This window comes from Limulus polyphemus, unplaced genomic scaffold (assembly GCF_000517525.1).
Source record: "Limulus polyphemus unplaced genomic scaffold, Limulus_polyphemus-2.1.2 Scaffold1427, whole genome shotgun sequence".
NCBI lineage: Eukaryota > Metazoa > Arthropoda > Merostomata > Xiphosura > Limulidae > Limulus > Limulus polyphemus.
In genome coordinates this window covers 89,198-103,344 of record NW_013667037.1, presented here as the reverse complement: position 1 = coordinate 103,344, position 14,147 = coordinate 89,198, and the positions used below count along the sequence as shown (strand labels likewise).

General features: G+C 35.9%; 1 protein-coding gene across 2 annotated transcripts in view; it reads right to left on the bottom strand.

Moving 5' to 3' along the window:
- The window catches only part of LOC106463507 (probable phospholipid-transporting ATPase IF), a 152,599-nt gene that overhangs the window by 110,263 nt on the left and 28,189 nt on the right, over positions 1-14,147 (bottom strand). For both annotated transcript variants that reach the window (XM_022391031.1, XM_022391032.1), the window contains exons 5-8: positions 9,613-9,741; positions 3,703-3,854; positions 3,056-3,120; positions 2,595-2,676 (exon numbers count right to left, since the gene is read on the bottom strand). In XM_022391031.1, the coding sequence (XP_022246739.1) occupies positions 2,595-2,676; positions 3,056-3,120; positions 3,703-3,854; positions 9,613-9,741 (428 nt within the window). The remainder of the gene's footprint in view (positions 1-2,594; positions 2,677-3,055; positions 3,121-3,702; positions 3,855-9,612; positions 9,742-14,147) is intronic.

The window sequence follows — 14,147 nt, the reverse complement described above, 5'->3', positions numbered from 1 at the left end:
TACTGTTCGCTTGACTCAATTATCTCTATTTTCAATCTATCTGTATATCTATCTATCTCTTCAATTGCATTGGTTTTTCTCGCCAGGATTATATACTAAAAAAGAGGGTGCCTCGAACAAACTAGAGTTGCCAGGAAAATTCATGATCCTTCAAGAAACTCCAGCACGCATGCTCCCAGCGTCATGTGACTTCCAATGTCATAACATTACCCTTTTTTCATTCTAGAATGACCCCAAATTGTATCAGGAAACAACATTTGTTTATCCTAAATAGCTTAAAGTTCACAAGAGTGTAGATCTGTTTCTAGTTAAAATTTTTTTTGTTGTCCTTTGAACTGCATCCAACTAATAATCCCACCACTCAGGGAACATGTAGCTTCTCTTACCCTATCGAACTATATAACACGAGATACTCGTGAGCATACCTCGAGAAAAGTTGTTTTTTCTTTATCTCACCTAATCTAACCAAATACGCTACCAAATTTTACATATTATTTACTTTTATAATAATAAACAACGAATACAAATGAAAAACAGGAAGCACAGAACTTACCTGGGTCATTTTTTTTTTTTTTGCTGTGAACTTTCAATGAAACTTAACCCTACTTTAGTGGTACTACTACCCTAAATAATTTTTATTTAATTAAATAATGCACCTAAGAACACAGAAGAATAAAATGTAAATAGCAAACAATGTCCTATAACTATGATAATTTTTCTGGCTTTCTAACTATGTAATAAGAGCTGTTAAAAATTTAGGTAAGCTTATCAATGTATTTCTTGTGGGAATAAAGTTTACACTGGAAGAGAAATAAACAATTTTCTATACAGAAAACAATATAATATAATATATCATTTGATGAATTAAAACTTTAGCTTCCTATTGGTTATAAATAATAGAGTATTAAACATCAGAGAGAACTACTGGCAATTTGTGAAAGATAGGATGTGACAAGTGGGCCTGATTTTCTAGTTTATGGTTCCACAAATAAATAACACTAAAGGCTATAAAAATTAAGCTTTGCCTGAGTATTAACTGCATTATAATGAGTCACTTGCTAAATTATATATTTCCCAGATGGGTGGTAAACAAATTAGAGGGGAGACCTATAGAGCAAATGTCACAATTCTCATACTAGGGAAGATTGTGGATTTTTTAAATATTTCCTCATACAATTAAAACATATATAATATTAAAAGATTATAAAATATGATTTATTAACTATGTTTTGGTTCCAAGTTTATTTGTATATTATGACAATAAAGTAGTTTCATTAAATTTTGAATATAACTCTAAAAAGTTACGACATGCACTCTGATCTACCCATGGCAAGAGAATTAAACCAAATTTGATTTTCATTAAAATATCAGCTCTTTAAAACAATTTTGAAAGAAGTGGGTCTTGTTATCTGTCCCACAGTTATGTAAGCTGTGTTGTAAATATAAATCTTTAAAAAGATATATACTATAAGTGATACATTGTTTTTACAAGTATGTTCAAAGTAATTAAGAAATTCCTGTGTACCTTAAAACTAATATTTTTCTTTCATACCTATAAAATATCAAGAAGACCTAATCTAATTCCTTTAGGGTACTGATAAATTCTTAAAATAGTAAAAAATGATAAAGAGTAAAATTGTTTCTATCTTTTCTTATTCATTTTGGTATGATTATTTTTAATTAACTTATCAAGTATGAAACAAAAATTAAGCAAAAAAAACTTTATGTAAGTTTCTACAGTTTTGAATTGGTTCAGTCCAAATTCAAAACTAATTAAAAAAGGAAAATGAGAAACTACAGTTACAAACACATAAGCTTATATAACTAAGTTCTTGTAATTTATTATACCTAAAACATGACTTCTCATATTTATTTGTTGGTGAGAAAATAAGTATAAATCAAAACAAAAGGGAATCCTCAATATCCACAGCACTTGAAATTCTTTTAGGCAGGTTTAGAGTAAATTAATCTACATGACCTTTATTTCCTGTTTATTAGCTATATTTTTGTATGCCAGCAATACTAAGCATGGAGCACACATGTACCCAATTCAATTTTATTACTCATCAGGATCTCTACCAGCCTACCCTCAAATTGAAATTCTTTGAGACAGGATTAGAGTAAATTAATCTATGAGACCTTGGGCATGGTTAAATACATCAGTCGAAAGGGTTTGTCCTCCTGAGTCCCAAACTGTAATTTGATCTCAACTCGGTCAAGAAATGACAGAGCTACTTGCTAAAAGTTTGTACTTGAAAAAAGACATCTCAGAGCCGTACTATAAGCTGCTTTGCCAAGGCTAAAAAAATAAAAATGGAAATAACTTTTCCTATTAGTGAGTTGAATTGCTGCAAATATAAATGTTTTCTATGTTTTTTCATTTTGTTAATTTGCCTGTAGAAAAGAAATTAATAATAAGTTTGTAATGACTTCTTGACAGTGAAAGAACTAATGGTGTAAAAGTTAGTCTCCTTCAACCTACTACTACTAAAAAGTATTATTCTTTTATTTAATAAACTTCAAATATCTAAAACTTCAAAGTTTTAACTAGTTAGATTACAGTATTCACAATCTTACAAATACATATGCCACACCTTTCAACAGTAGAGAACTTGTTGTAGGTCAGTTTAAGGTTTAAGGACAGTTTTGTTTCAGGACCTGTATATACGCAACAGCCTGAAATATAATAGTATGAATAATATAAATAATATGTTAATAACAGTCTATTAAAAATTATTTTCTTGGCATTATACAATCCAATAATCAAGTATTGCAACAGGTTCTAACTTTTTGATTCTAAACAAATTATGTCAAAGGTAATAAAAAACTGGATACATTTCAACGTACAGTATGAAAAGAAAAAAGTTTTTATTTTCGGTATATTTTGTAATTTCATCAAATTTTGTTTCAGTCACTTTTGCATACAATGTATGGTAAATAATTTAACAAGACAAATAATATTTTTTTGCACAGAAATTCTGGAAAACACAGGAAATACAAAAAATCATGATACAAGAAATGCAGATAAGTATTAACAAAAGAAATATCTATTTACCATAAATAAAGGCCGTATTCTTAAGTCTGGCTCCTTTCAGCAACAAGTTCAGTAGTCCCAAAGGCCTGAAAATCATACATGTGGAATGAAAAAAAATTCATTATTTCGTACAAACTCTTCAAAATCTTACTTTCAACCAAAACCACCTATCTACCCCCTACTGAAATGACTAATGTAAAGCATTTTTAATTTAAATAAACTCTGAATCACTAAATTAGATTAACAAATCCCTAAAACATGGTATAAAATTTATTAGAATCCTAACATTATGTGAAAAAAATAGATGGACAAGTAGTCCTGGCTGACGGGCATAGTATTAATGATTTGTTTTTTACTTCTTCATAAATTTTTCATCATAAATTAAATTAGGTGATTATAAAACACATCAACACTGGAGATTAGCTGAAGATAGACTCAAAATATTTTCTCCACTATTTAATCTAGCAATATTAAAATACCCAAAATAATCTATGCTTTAAAACAATTATCCTCTGGTGTCTAAAATACACTCTTACATCAGTGAAAACCACATTAAAAGTTAAAAGTAGAAGTTCACTAAAAATTATAGACATTTACAGCATATATTTTACAATCATATGAAATGAAACATACTTGAAAGGTTATCAACATTCTGAACAACAATTTACCAAATACTACTTTGAGTTCTTTGATAATATGTCATCTTTCCCATAAACTTGTAAAGATTCGCTGTTGGTTCTTCACATTCAATAGTAGCATGTAAGTTGTTGAAAGATTCTGCTGTCTGGTATTCTTGAGTTTGTGGAAGGCAGTTATGAATCTGAAAAACAAATAAACAATTAGTTTCACACAGAAAGACTTACTGAACAAAAAATATAATTCTTCCCCATTAAATATTAATAGGATACTCCCAACACACACAAAGAATTGTTAAATAATCTTTATAGAAAAAAATGCATAATACTTAACAATTATTAGACTGCCACAGTATTATTTAAGTGCTATCTATTGTAAGAAAATATTTAATTGTTAATAACTTTCCTTTATAAAACCTGGTTCATTAAAAAAGAACATCATGTGGCCATTAACTTGACTTACATATCTCTATACAGTATAAAATCATGTTACACCTTTAAATGATGAGGTACTTAAAAGTCATTACCATGATTCGTATCATGGACATAGCCTTTGTATGATAAAGCAGCAACAAATGAAGATAATTCAATATCATATATTCTGATGTTATTATAATGCTGTTAGAGCTACAATGAAAGTTAACATATTCATATCATGGACATAGCCTTTGTATGATAAAGCAGCAACAAATGAAGATAATTCAATATCATATATTCTGATGTTATTATAATGCTGTTAGAGCTACAATGAAAGTTAACATATTCGTATCATGGACATAGCCTTTGTATGATAAAGCGGCAACAAATGAAGATAATTCAATATCATATACTCTGATGTTATTATAATGCTGTTAGAGCTACAATGAAAGTTAACATTTTCCTTACCTGAAGATGTATTTCTAATAGATACTCACCTCAACATGAAGAAGAGCTTGATCCCTCACATGACTGTCCATGAGATTTACATGCCATTAGCCTTGAGCTAACTCCCACCTAAAAATTGTGTTTGATGGGTGTTTAGAAAGAAGTATCTACTGTAAATATATTTTCAGGTAAGGAAAATGTTAATTTCTGAGATAATACCTCACCTCCCCACATTGAAATGGTGAAAGGTTCAGTGCAAACATGAACTCTTCTGCAAGATAAAAATGTGCATGTGATGATGTTTTAGAGATGTATATTCAAAATTTAATTAAACTACTTTATTACCATTGTATATGAAGAAACTTGGCATCAAAACATAGTTAATAAATCAAATTTTAACATTATATAAGCTAAGTTCTTAATTATATCAAGAAATACCTTAAATAATCCTCAAATGGATACTGAAAAAGAAGAAGTATTTACCCTTCACAAATACGGTGCACAGATTGAAGAACAGTAACTGCAGAGAATCAAAATCCCACAGAAGACAAAACAGCCAAATGATAATGGTAATGTGAGATGAACTTGTGGGAAATCATCCAAATGCCAGCCTGAATGATCATGTGTCCAATGGTTGGCAAAAATGAGATGCAAGAGAATGAGACATGTGACATATTTGGTGTGACAAAATGTGGAAAAGCATGTAAGCATCAACATCCAAGAAAGAATACACCAACTAGAGCATTGGCAGATCCATCCAGTAAGGGTAGTAGGCATGAGGTCTCTGAATGAAGATGGGTTCCAAGGTAGAAACAAACAATGGTGGGAGCCCCAAAAATGAGAAGTACATGCCAAATAATACTGAACAGATGATGATGATCTGGGTCTGAACGAGCATAGTGTGAGAAATATAAGGAAGGGAGGTTGGATAAAAGGAACAATCACCTTCTCAAGCAGCTGAAGTCTTGGGAAAAAAATCCCAGTCTAGATAGAGAAGTATATAAGTATGGTGAAAAAAGAATGCAGGAAGCATCAATTGAATATTCATCTGAATGACAGCAATTAGAGACAAGGAAGAGGAAATAAATCTTAAGAGAAAAGAGGTACAAAGAGCAAGAAACCAAAAGCTTGAAGAGGGTACTGGCAAGAGTGTGTAAAACTACATTTAGGTTCCAATCAGGCATGGGAGTCAAACAAGGGGGTTAGTGAAAAAGAAAGAATCTGAAAAAAGTGGAGAGGCTGGAAAAAAAAAACATCTAGCAATAACGGGAAAGGAAAAATCACAAAGTCACCAGATAACCAGCTATGGTAGAGAATGACAATCCATGATCAAACAACTAAGTGAAAGAGGCCAATTAGTGGGCCACAAAAGGATAGCCTGGAGGAAGGGAGTGGTAGATAGACCAACACTGATAAACTTGCCACTTCCTTTAAAAGAAGGATGACAGGAAAGGGAAGGAAGAAGGCTACACAATCAGAGAGTGGTGGACCAGATAAATTCCACACATGATGCTGAAGTGACAACTCTACTGGGTGAAAAATATGAGACATGTGAGATTGTAGTAAGATAAAGGGAGAATTGGGCAGAGAAAGAGGAAGCCTTTATGTCAACTAACAAAGGATAGGAAACCAGGGTCGTGCAGGCCAAAGAGGTGTCGCCAACAGGACCTGACAAGAAGTGGCTCCTATCAAGGCGAGGACACAAGGGAGGAGACAAAGAGGAGAATAGGCATACAAAAAAAAAGGTGAGAGCAGCCCTGTCTGAGAGCATTGACTGCCAGAGCTGAAGGATGAGGAACTAGGAACCAAAAGAGTGGAACGTTAGTACTGAAAGAAGTGGCAAAGGCATCAGTGAGGAGTGTGCCCACCTGAGAATAAACCCCCCCCCCCAAAAAAAAAAAAACCTCAGTGGCACGTGACAAGCTATGAGATGTACTTGATGGGAGTGAGCCCAAAACTGCAGGTCCAATGTATGGAAGCAAAGAGTCCTGGAACAGGTACCCCACTGATGGTTGATTTAAGAAATGTCAGAAGAATTGTTGGAATGATTATGACCAACTGATTCACATGAAGAAGTAGAAAACAGAAACATGCCCTAAAACTGTAAGAAGTTTGAGAATATTGATGTGTAGTGAACAGCTCCTCTGCAGCCAACATGCCCAAAGTCACGTTATTTGGCTGAGATGTGCCCTAGCCAGGCAGAGAAGCATCTGTGAAAAGATGGAGATCTGGTTGGAGATGTGGATAGCAAGGGAATGCCCACCATGGTATTGGCACAATCAAACCACCAGGACAAATCCTCAAGAAGGAGATGTACAATTGTTAAGGACAATGGATCCCCAAGAAAAGTTCCACTAATCCCACCAACGTCCAATCGAGGAGGCACATGTGTGTGTAGCCCAAAGGAATGAGTGGTTCAAGGGAAGCCAAAATCCTGAAAAATGGAAAAATCTGATGCACAGGGTGTAAATGATAAGTGCATATATTAGTGACTAGATATTCCATCACTTGCAGGCAAAGTGGTGAAGGCTTAGCCCGACTGAGATGAGAGTTGAATATGTACTAAATATTTGGTATGCATGAGAAAATGATTTGGAAAGCTTGACCTGCCAGCCCAACCAAACAGCCTCCTGTAGAAGAAAGGAAGTGTTGAGAAGTTGTCCCTAGAAGGGGTGAGGAGCAGCCATTTGTCCATGTAATAATGGAACCTCAGTCCCAGCTCATTAATATGAAAGTGAACACTTTCAAAACTCAATTAAAGATATAAGGAGTAGATGCAATGACAAAAGGATAGAACTGGAAAATTCAATTCTGGTGGGTAAAACGAAAAAACTTTCTGGAAAACAGAACAATCAGAACATCTAAAAAAGCATCCAACACAACCTTGGTCATCCACAGACTGGGAGAAAATGGCCACTGTCAGGAAAATAAAATCTCCATCCAGAACTGTGGAACAACTAGAAAACTGTTAAGAAACAATAGGTCAATAACCAGATGCCAGTTCCCAGTCTTCTTGGGGACCACAAAGAGGCAAGTGTAATATCCCAGAGTAGAAGTAAATACCCTCTCAAAAGCATTCTTAGTCAAGAGATCTGAGATTGCATCCTAAAGACACTGAAGATAAATGGGATCAGAGAGAAAGAAACAGGAGTAAGGGAGAAGGGAGGAAGAGAAGTGGAGAAAAAAGCTGTGGGCCAGTACCTGAAGAACCCATCAGTCAGTTGAAAACAGAGACCAAATTATGGAAAAACAAGACAGATGAGCACTCACCGGGCCAGATCCAACAGGATAGTCATAAATGAGATGAACAAAAACCCTGATGACAGGAAGTGGTAAAAGAAGGAGGTAGAAGTGATAGATGACAGGAAAAAGAAGATTGGGAAGATGAGGATTGAGTAGGTCTAGGGACTGGAATAGAAGGGTGAGGTTAGGAAAGGTGAAAAACCGAGGAAGACAATGAGGATTGACAACAGAACACTTCAGCCCAGGTCTCCATAATATCATAAACACCCCCAAAGAACTCCAGGCAAAGAAAATGAGCCCAATGAATGAAAGCCATAAAGATACGAGTGAGACAGGCAAACATTAGTTAGGAAAGTATCCTGACCAAGCAAGTCCCAACAGCAGGGGAACCAACTAAGGAAAGATAGAGCAAAAGAAGTAGTATGAGTCAAAGTGGTAAAAACCCTTCTGCAGCACAAGGAAGTGCCTTTTCAGAAATAAGGTGAAGGAAAGAAAGGAATGTAGGAGGGTGGTAAAAAATGGGATGAGATGAAAATACTGGGCATTAGAAAGTGAAACTGAAGCTAAGAAGTCTACCCCCAAGCAGGTAAAAAAGATTCTAAAGATAGGAAATCAAGGAAAGGAAAAAAAGAATGACCATAACCCAGGACATAGAAGGATGAAGCATATGAGTCAGCATGTACCATAATATCAGGTGAAAGTAGGAAGACAAAATAATTGTGAAAAATGGTTTGAAGGAGTAAAGAATGAGAAAAATCACAAGACGCAGGAGAAAGTAAAGAATATAGCTGAGAAAAATCATATCAAGGAAGAGATTGGAAGGTTGAGAAGTTTCATCTACAGATAAAGCAGTACCAACTTAAAACTCAGGTTGAGAAAATGGCTGGTAACATAATCATCATATTGTTCATGTTTGAACTGAGGAGAAGGAACATCAGCTGAATGGATGGGAGTAGGAAGCCCAATATGCAAATACTGTCATGTCCTCCACAGTAAACGAGCTTCCAGAAGCTACTGTAGACACAGGGCTCATGTTAGTAGTTTTGTCACCATCAAAGAACAAAGCAGAAATAACCATCACTTGAGGATTCATAATGGGTAAGCAAAAGAAGAAAAAGTTTTCTTTTCCACTTCGAAGAAAAAAAATTAGTTAACTGAAACAAAAATAGAGTCCCATTTACAGTCAAACCTCACATAATTGAAGAACATTGAAAATTAAAAAACATCCATTCAAGACATTGGGAATCAAGGAAATGAAGAATGGTCATAAGCCAGGACAAAGAAGGATGAGGCATGTAAGTATGAATATACAATTGTTCAAGAAATGAGTCACCATGTACCCTAATATCAATACCCTGAAGCAGTAAATAAACTAATGGCTAAATCTATAATAGTTAAAATAGAAGCATTACATAAATGTTATCACAGATCAGACTAACTTAGAATAGCTACAGATTCATATAGTATTAATTAGAAGACTAAGGCAATGATAAATAAAAAACACATCCATCCAAGACATTGTTAAGGAAGAGAAGTGTATCAATTGTTGCATGAAGATGTCTTTAAGTACTAGAGCAGTTCAAATTAAACACATGATTTTTGGGTGAAAGTGACCTCAAGGCAAGTGGCATGCAAATCTCATAAGCAGATACCTGAGAAATCAAGCTATTCTTTTTGTGGAAGTGAGGTATCATCTCACAAATATTGATATGGTTAACAATCAAGATTCAATTCATGTGACTAACATAAAGCTTAATGGCACATAACAATTCATCAAGCTTATATGAGCAAACCATGAAGTAAATGCTGAACAAATTAATGAACATTTGGACTTACCTTGAGATTCGTTTCCCCATCAAGGTTAGCTGTTGTGATGTAACAGACTCCACCTCCATCACTGGAAGACAGCATCACAAGATCACATGGGAATTCCTCATCAGATTTTACCTTGACAATATCTCCTACCTGATTAAAGTAAACAGCACTCATGATAAAACACACACACTGCTATTTATAAATGCAACTGATAGAATTAGTCATAAAAGAAGATTGCCACTAATATTTCAAGTAAGTGACATGGTTTTGTTAAAATCTCATCCTGTATCTTCTACTGTAAATCACTTTTTGGCTAAACTTGTTCTTAGATGGACAGAACCATATAAAATTAAAAGTTTTATAACATCACTAGGATATGAGCTAAAAGACTGCACAAGTGGTTCTATATAGGGTAAATATCAGGTATTAAATTTGGAGAAATGTTTTTCCTCTGGAGCTGCACCATGACATTATCCATGCTGGTGGGGGAACTACCGATGCTACAACACTTGATTCCAAAATTCAACCAAACAAGAATCAAATACTACTATGACCAAAGTGTCACATAGGCTAGAGATGTCTTACTTGTCTCCTGTTAAGAAGAGAAGAGTGTAACTAACTTTTTACTTCAATATTTGTTCTGGTAAACTGAATTAGAGCCAGAACAAAAAGAAAAATATGTAAATAATCTTTGTAAGCTGAACAGGGCCAGTAAATTGAACTTGATTATTATAAAGATATCATGATAACACCATATATTGTGTCTAGTATCAGTTTGGGCGATACAGTACGAAAACTGGATAAAGGGGGAGAAACATGAGGTGTTATTTTTTATTTTTTTGTTTATTATTATGTTCATATTTTAGGCATCTACTTTTTGTCATTTAGTTGAGTTGTACCTTGAGTTTGTTTATCCATGATTCCAACTCACATCACATTATCCTTAATTAATACTACTCATGAAGTTAGGTTTTTTTTCTTTCTGGTCCTTTTTCGTAACTTCTTGTGTCTAGATTATTTTGATGAGTTAAAAGTTTGAAGCTCAGTTGTGTTGCTTATAAAAGTCCAGACCTGATATTTCTAAATTGTGAATAAATTCTGTTTATCTTGTGAGGGATCTAATAAAACTCTGTTTTTTAAAAACTTGGTATTAACTTTTACCTTTTTAGAATTAAAATAAATTTCAAACATCGACTTACTTCTGAAATACTAAAAGCCTTTTCCTGATGAATTGCTTTGGTGCTGTCAACAACCATGTGACTTTCAAATTCTGAATGTTCTTGACGCAATATAACCCCTGTTTTCCTATCTTAAGCCAGATTTCTTTATTTGTAGTTGTGATGACATAATATATTCTTCCCATTTGTGAGAAATTGGGTGGTAGTATATTTCAGAGGTAAGTGACTGTGTGAAATAACTTAATTCTAAAAATGTAAAATTCAAATCAAGTAGACTTACCTCTGAAATAATAAAGGCCAGAACACCTACTTTTAAAAGGAGAAGGGAACTCAAGATCTGAGAATGTCACAAGGAACACTAGTTCTCCAAAAGTATGACTCTTAAGGAGGAAGGTAGAAACCTAAACAACAACAAAGTGACCAAATGGAGTTTGTGTAGATTTCAGAATCAGAAGAAAGATCAACTGCCTGGATTGACATGAGAATGTTTTCTTTACACATGCCACAAGCCTTCCGCTCCCCCTTATTAGAATTGCTATATTCCAACATGTCTCTTATGCAAATCATCATGCATCACCTCATAACCAATAGAAGCATGATATACTAACATGATGCATGTGATTCCCTCTATAGTCTTCTACCGAACTATCACTTTGAAGTTTGGCAGAAGATGTCAGCACTGGAGAAAAGTGGGGAGGAAGGGTGGAGGTTAATATAAGAAAATTTTAACTTCCGACACAGTACAACAGAAGTACCTCCCAGAAAGCGTTAAAAGGATACCCTTAAAAATTAGAGATAGAGATCCGAAGATCAGAAGAGGGGAACTGCACCACTTCTGAGCCAAGTATAATCTTTGCCTATGTGTGGAATGTATAAGATATAATGGTGAAAAATGAGCAGAGCACATACAAATGGGAGAGAATGTGGTAGGACAGCGATCCTAACCAGAGAAAGATATTGTAACTCAATCCCACAAGAGAAAATAGGGCAAATGAGGATGCACCCCTGGGTGTAGAGTAAGTCAATTACATCCAAAACTTCCTCGTGGGGTACTGACATTTATGCAAGGGTAGGATGAGGATCATAACATTTTTCACCTCAAACCCAATAACCAGGGATTAAGACCCAAACCGATTCCCAGGTATGACACGAGGATTAGTTCTGAGCTATCAATCTGGGAAATTGACATCTGGTATTGAAAGGATGTTTATCACATGGAATCAACTCCCCCAACCATGGTACAGGCCAGGACCATCCAATGGCAATAATATCCTCCTAAGAAAAGAATGTGGGATAGTCAAGGACAAAACTGTAACAATCCCACGTACCATCACTGTGACACACAACACAAATGGAGGAATTGGGGAGGAAGATAGACAACTGGAACCTGTGTGAGGACTTATGTTGATTGGTTCACTCTAATCCACAACCTCCTCGCAGGGTACCGACATTCATGTGAGGGTAGGATGAGGGCTCCCAATCAAAGGGGTGGACTGCATTCTGACATCTCACTCCATTGTATTACTTATTGTAAGTAGGAGGATATTACATCATCTAACACCCACAAAACACCACCGCCCTACTCTGTAACTGAATGGCAGGGTGTCTATATGGTCAACCACCCCAGTGGCTTGGAACTGGACAGTAGCAAGGACTCTCATACTCCACTCAAAGAAAGGAAAGTGACAATGCGGTGAAGAGTCCGGAGGAACATCATCACCGTAGACAGTGCAATGGGTGACCACGAAACCTTATTATGAAAAGCAGAACCTACCGAGTTATTCACTCTAGGCATGGCAGGGATGGGCAGCAACTCCCTTCTGCTTTACCCCTGCAGTCCATGGATGGTACGGTCAAGGACAGGCATGTTTATGAAGCAAAATATTGTGAGGTTATTCATCGTCATGCAATCTTATGGAACACCTCATCTCCACTGTGAGCATGTGAAGCTATGGAAGGTAAAGTGCAAGTCATCATGGCTGTACAGTGCAAATTTAACGTTAAAGAATACCAGGTCAAGCACCACACACCACAGAGCAGGATCCATGTGATAAAAAGTACATAAAGGCCCCTGAAAGAAAGAAAGTATGAAGAAAAATCTGCCAGTTTAAGTCACACTGAGGTCTGAAGAACAGCCACAGGAGGTAGATGAAACCTTGACGAAGAGAAAACCGTGATATCATGAAGAAAGTAGGAGATGAACGTACTGGAAGTGGTTTACATGCCGGATTGCAGAATCTTTTCCCCTGGATTATGAAGATGAGAAGCAAGAGAAAAACTGAGGTGTTGGATCTGATGGCAGGACACCTGGAACAAAGTCTGGAAGGAAGAAGGTAGGGAAGAATAGGCCAATTGAACCAAAAGGTGGACTCAATTGGTTAGGGTAGAAGGTGAAGGATCACGAAGAGAGGAGGATTGCCAGGGGATAAAGAGTCTGGAAATGTACCCCAGAAGATAGCAGTATGGGCTATATAACATTGAACAGCCCTGACTGGGAAGTAGAAGAAAGGGAAATAAAAGAAAAGGATGAACCACCTTCCTGAGCTGATGAGGTCTTCAGGAGAAAGGAATGATCTGGATAAAAGAGAAGATAGGTAGGGAGATAAAGGGTACATGAAACATCGATGGTAAACAAATCCGACCTTTGACATCCACAGGCTAAGAGAAGAAGGAAATGTGTTTTATATGAAAAATGAAACATGAAACACAAGGAAAGTGCTTCAAATGGAGGTAAAGTAAGATAATTTAGGATCACATTAATGTCCAAATCTAGAAGGGCAGGATGCCTGGGAAGGCGAAGTATCCAGAAGGAATGCATGAGCATAGTAAGAACAGGGGAAGTAAAAATCCTATGGTGTCAGGAAGAAAGAAGGGTATGGAACAAGACTGCCCAATATCTGGAAAGCAAGGAGACCAAAGACCCACAGTCGAAGATCCATGTGAGAGCTTCCACCACACAATCCAGGGTAGGCTTGTCAACTTGAAATCCCCTTGTAGTAGACCAACTGTGAAATACCTTCCACTTGCATTGGCACACCTCCATGGATGATGGACAGATGGAACTAGCTAACAAGGAAGCGACTCAATGCGTGAAATCAGATCATCTCGCAAAGTACCAGAGAAAAGCCAGGCATGAAGATGCATGACATGAAGGTTGGGCTGTAGGATATGTGATCGAGGGTGATGAATAAGGAGAAAGTGGAAGAGAGACAGGGGGAAGATAAGCAGTCTTTGTAACCTTAGAAACCAAACCTGATTTGGTTAACCCTGTCACCCCGGATACCCTTTACTGTGCATGACACATAGTTTTAGTGTCTTACATTCAAAATTAAACTACTTTTTGTTTATGTTATACCAATTAGAATAGCATAAAATCTT